A 4,992-nucleotide genomic window follows, 5' to 3' on the forward strand; every position below is an offset into this window, starting at 1 on the left:
CAAATATTTACAAATTGAAATCTATTTTATTTCTAAAAATGGAGATAAAATTTGTGCCAAGAATGGCTTATAAAATTGTAATTGTCAAAACATGTAGTCTTATAATTCATTAATTTGTCATATTTTTGTAAGGTAGTTTATAAAATTATACTACACTTGTAATGGGGGCATGAAGGATGTAAATACAAATTAGTCCTAATTAATTTTTATTTTTTGGTGGTAAAATCAAAGGCAAATAGATGGATAGATTAAAGACGAATCCTACAGTCTTGAAATCTATGAATTGTTTAATTAAATAATATACACAGGGTTCCATAGATTTGTATGAGACATACTTTCAACCACAAGAGCATATTGTGAAGAGTAGATATTTTGCCATGAGTGAAGACTTCTTCTTGATCAGCTTCTTCTAATCTCAAATCTAAAGATGTTGGCTGCTGCAATTTATGATCGAATCACCAAATCAAACAGTTTGAGATCTCATCAACCCCTGATGAAGAAGATGTGTTCTCTGCTGGATCAGTTTTACATGCTGCAATTGACATAAATAAATAAAGAGACAACTATTGGTTTAAAATACCAACTCACAGTCCAATTATATAACTATTGGAATGGATAATCATATTAAGTAAAACAGGAGACTCCAAGGGGGCAGGTCAGGAGTAGAACCCTGCTGCTAGAACAATGGACTGGTTAATTCGATGCAGGCACTACCTGTATCCCACTCATGAAGTGACACCTATACACAAAAGTAAAGCATCACCTCTCTCATTTGTTAATTTTTTTCTCTTTGTAGATGTGGCACTTTCTTAATGGATACCTGCACTACCAGTACATGTAGCGTCCAACTAAACCGAACTAACCCAAGGGACTCTTCTAATCAAATTAATGTCATATACACATATTTCATTTTTTACACCCAATTACCAAACCCATAAAATTTGTTCAAACAGTTTTGGGTTTTGGGACTCTTAAATCTTCTAATCAACTTCTTCTTCATAATTTAAATTTTCAAAAAAATGTAAAAAGGAAAGAAAAAAGATGAACTTATATGCAAAAAATGTAAGGCATATTAATGTAACAAATGATGAAATGGTGATTGAAAGCAAGCAAACCTGCCCATTGGATGAGATCAATCAACTTGTTTTACTATTATTGGTGGGTGTTGGGTTGGTCAGAATCTTCTTGTTTCTTCTTCTTCATGTCCATAACTTGCTGTATACCTTCTTGATAACCTAGTATGAATTTCTGCAAGGCATCTTTATATGAAGAAGCTCTTGTCATATACAAACGCTGTAAAGCTGGCCTAAGTGTTTCCATGCCACCTCTAGCAGCTACAGCTGTTCAGTTCATTCATTTATTTCTTTAGTCACAACTCAATCTATTAATCCAAAAAGATTACTGCAAAATTTTCATACCAAGATCTTCCAATGTAGAAGAAGGCTCATTCCCTTTCCTAGTATCAACACTAGTCTTTCCTTCTTCACTCACTTCTTCTTCTTCTTCTTTCTTATATTCATTTGGCCGAAGTTCAGGTCCAATATCTCTTACCCAACTTGCACCATAAATTCTCGATCCTTCCTTCACTACCTGATCATGCTCAACCATCATGCAATCATAATTAGTATTGTCAGGTGGAATCAACTATTGCTAGCTCAGATGATAATGTTCTTTATCCACACTAATTTACAGAGGTTTTGCTGCACTATGTTCACCATCATCATAAAAGTAAAACCAGCTATACACAAACTGGTCTAGTTTGGGGGCTGTATATGTATGTGTATCTATCAGATGTTCAATTATTAAAAAACTAAGAAAAAACAAAACTTACAAGAAACCATTCATAGTATGTGAGCTTCCGCCGCTTTTTTATATGTGGAGGATCAGGTAAAGACGAAGGAAAAGCAATCTCCTTCAGATCGTAGCGGACATAGTCACGGACTTTGCGTAATACTACCTTTAGCTTCATCCTAATGCCTAAGATAAGTTTAATCATCAGTAAATTTCTATGAACAAGGCCTTCAGATAAGTTTCCAAAGGGCGGCACAAATTCAGCACAACTTACTTAGACTGAATCTGGACTAATAGAATCCAGATTAAGGAAGTGATGCAGTCTCAGTAGTGAGCGAATCTGGAAATCCGATCAATGTCAGAAGCAGACTACCCAAATAAAGAAGACAAGCCTAGGCTAGTTAGTTAACCCCAAATACAGAGAAAAGACTACATGGGTACTTAAATGAAGGGAAATTTTGATTTAATCGTCTTCAAACATGTTCCATTCATGCGTCAACAATCGAACCTCTGTACAAATGTCCATTCCGCCGTCGCGAAAGCATAAAGAAAAAGGAAGAAGAAGACGACAAACTCAAAAAGAACTAGGATAAGAAGAAGAACGCTTACCTGACTGACAGGGATCGAGACTTCGAGGAAACCGATGCCTGAACTGACTTCGGAGCCCAGTTTGCGAATCGGGATATGAGAATGGAGAGTGAGACTGCAAGGGTGAAGCAAGAAATTTGGGAGAATGCGTAAATGAAGAAGAGATAAAAAAAAAGGTTTATTATTACTATTATTAATAAATATAATAATAACTAGGAAAATTTACTTGCTATGTACACGGATAGATAAAAATAAAATAAATTAAAAAAATTATAATAATATTTATTCAATTTTTTTAAATTATTAAAATAAAAAATATAACGCTCTCATTTCACATTTTATTCACTTCGATAAAACAACTTATTTTCTCACATGTTTCATCACATATTTTTTTCGAATAAATCTCTCATTTCGTGACTTTACACTTTCACTTTGTCAATCAAATATTTGATTCATATTTTTTTAATAATTAGCATCACGACCTCACACTTTGGTCAATTAAATATTTGATTCATATTTCTTTAACCACTTTCAAATGATACCAGTCTATTATCCATCGACAAACCATATCTCAATCACATTTGGTTAAAGGTTGTACTTGTTTTGTTAGGTTGCAAGTTCGAAACGTACATATAACATTTTTAAATTTATTTTTAACCGTTTTAAGTTTATTGGCGGGTCAACCCACAATCCGACTCAAATATTCATTTACTCTCACATAAATATCCAAATTAACCACAGCTCTCGACCCGACAATCCGGACACTTTAAAAATTAAGCATCATTATATATATATATATATATATAGATTTGTCGATGGTCTATTATCCCTCGACAAATCACATCTCAATCACATTTGGTTAAAGGTTGTACTTGTTTTGTTAGATTGCAAGTTCGAAACCTACAAATAACATTTTTAAATTTATTTTTAACCGTTTTAAGTTTATGGGCGGGTCAACCCACAATCCGACCCAAGTATCCATTTACTCTCACATAAATATCCAAATTAACCACAGTTCTCGACCCGGCAAATCCGGACAATTTAAAAATTAAGCATCATTATATATATAGATTAGTTAGTTATAAATTTGAACTTTTATTGTTAAAATGTCTCGCGTTCATCAAATTTGGTGTTGAATTTTAAATATAAAGTGTTGTTAGCCTAGTTGGTTAAAGAGTTGTACTTATTTTGTTAGGTTATAAGTTCGAAACCTACAAATAATATTTTTAAATTTATTTTTAACCGTTTTAAGTTTATGTGCGGGTTAACTCACAATCCGACCCAAGTATCCATTTACTCTCACATAAATATCCAAATTAACCACAGCCCTCGACCCAACAATCCGGACACTTTAAAAATTAAGCATCATTATATATATAGATTATTATAATAATTTATTATAATCAAGTCAAAATAACCCTGGTGTGAATTAAGGATAACAATTTAGAACCGTCTCGTAAAAATCGAATTGGATTATCCTGTTTGGGACGGTTTTTCTCCGAAACCGAACAGATATGGAGCGAGGATAGTATTTATGTTTCCACTCTGATCTCACCCTAAACACTGTAAAACATAATTAAATAATTAATATATTTATTTATTCACTATATTTTATAAGAATGGTAAATTTATAATAATAGAAAATTTTAATATATTATATTAAAAATTCTATTTTTTTAATATTATTTTTTTATTTTTTTAAATATATTTTATTAACAATGTCTCGTAGAGATTTCCCGAAACCGAACAAAACCGAACGGGATGGGGTGTTATTAAAAAATTCCCGAAATAAAAATGGGGCGGGGATGGTAAATGTATTCCCCGCCCCGAACCGCGGTTCGTTCGATGCTACCTATACAGGTAGTGCCCTAATCCACTCAATAATTGACAAATATTCATTCTTAAATTTCTCTCTCACAGAATTAACTCATAAACCTAACTATATTTCAGAATTTAAACAAAAAAAATAATATATTCATTTTTTTTATAATTTTTTATTTTAAAATATTTTAAATCATTATTAATTAAATATATATGTATATAATTTGTTACGAGAAATAACATAATAATTTTAAAAAATATATATTAATTAAATATATATATATAACATTAATATTATTTGTTAAATCGATAATATTAACACATTAAGAAAAGTATGCATTAATAATAAACAACATAATAATTTTAAAAAATATATTATTAATTAAATATATATCACATTAATATTATTTACTAATCACATACAAATTTTAAATTATTATTAATTAAATGTATATCAAATTAATATTATTGTTGTGATTGAGAATTTAAATAAGATAATTATGTATTAAATTATTATTATTATATATATATATTACAATGAATAACATAATAATAATTAAATATATATCATAATAATGTAAATATAAATATAAATATAAATATAAATATAAATATAAATATAAATATAAATATAAATATATATATATATATATATAAATATATATATATATAAATATATATATATAAATATATATATATATATATATATATATATATATATATATATATATATATATATATATATATTTATATATATAACGTTTATATATCATTAAATATAAAAAAAAATTA

The 4,992-nt window shown here is 29.2% G+C and overlaps 1 protein-coding gene across 5 annotated transcripts; it reads right to left on the reverse strand.

Moving 5' to 3' along the window:
• Positions 1-225: 225 nt before the first annotated feature.
• Positions 226-2,490, reverse strand: LOC124926827. Of its 5 annotated transcripts, XM_047467138.1 has the most exons (6): positions 2,401-2,490; positions 2,066-2,131; positions 1,832-1,977; positions 1,419-1,590; positions 1,121-1,340; positions 226-536 (listed from the first exon to the last, which is right to left on the reverse strand). In XM_047467138.1, the coding sequence occupies exons 3-5, from the start codon at positions 1,967-1,969 to the stop codon at positions 1,153-1,155; spliced, it is 498 nt and encodes a 165-aa protein (XP_047323094.1). In that variant the 5' UTR covers positions 1,970-1,977; positions 2,066-2,131; positions 2,401-2,490; the 3' UTR covers positions 226-536; positions 1,121-1,152. The 5 variants fall into 5 exon arrangements, with proteins under 5 accessions (XP_047323094.1, XP_047323092.1, XP_047323096.1 ...); XM_047467136.1 differs by having other exon boundaries at positions 2,066-2,470; XM_047467140.1 differs by having other exon boundaries at positions 226-493; positions 1,120-1,340; positions 2,066-2,470.
• Positions 2,491-4,992: the final 2,502 nt, after the last annotated feature.

The sequence above is a fragment of the Impatiens glandulifera genome, chromosome 2, assembly GCF_907164915.1.
Source record: "Impatiens glandulifera chromosome 2, dImpGla2.1, whole genome shotgun sequence".
Taxonomy (NCBI): domain Eukaryota; kingdom Viridiplantae; phylum Streptophyta; class Magnoliopsida; order Ericales; family Balsaminaceae; genus Impatiens; species Impatiens glandulifera.

What these genes read in the sequence shown, in the direction of transcription:
- LOC124926827 (XM_047467138.1), bottom strand. Translation starts at nt 1,969, where the DNA reads ATGAAGCTAAAGGTAGTATTACGCAAAGTCCGTGACTATGTCCGCTAC. An exon ending in CATACTATGAATGGTTTCTT is followed by an intron (nt 1,591 to 1,831) that starts GTAAGTTTTGTT and finishes GAGCATGATCAG; the next exon opens with GTAGTGAAGGAAGGATCGAG. An exon ending in TTCTACATTGGAAGATCTTG is followed by an intron (nt 1,341 to 1,418) that starts GTATGAAAATTT and finishes TGAACTGAACAG; the next exon opens with CTGTAGCTGCTAGAGGTGGC.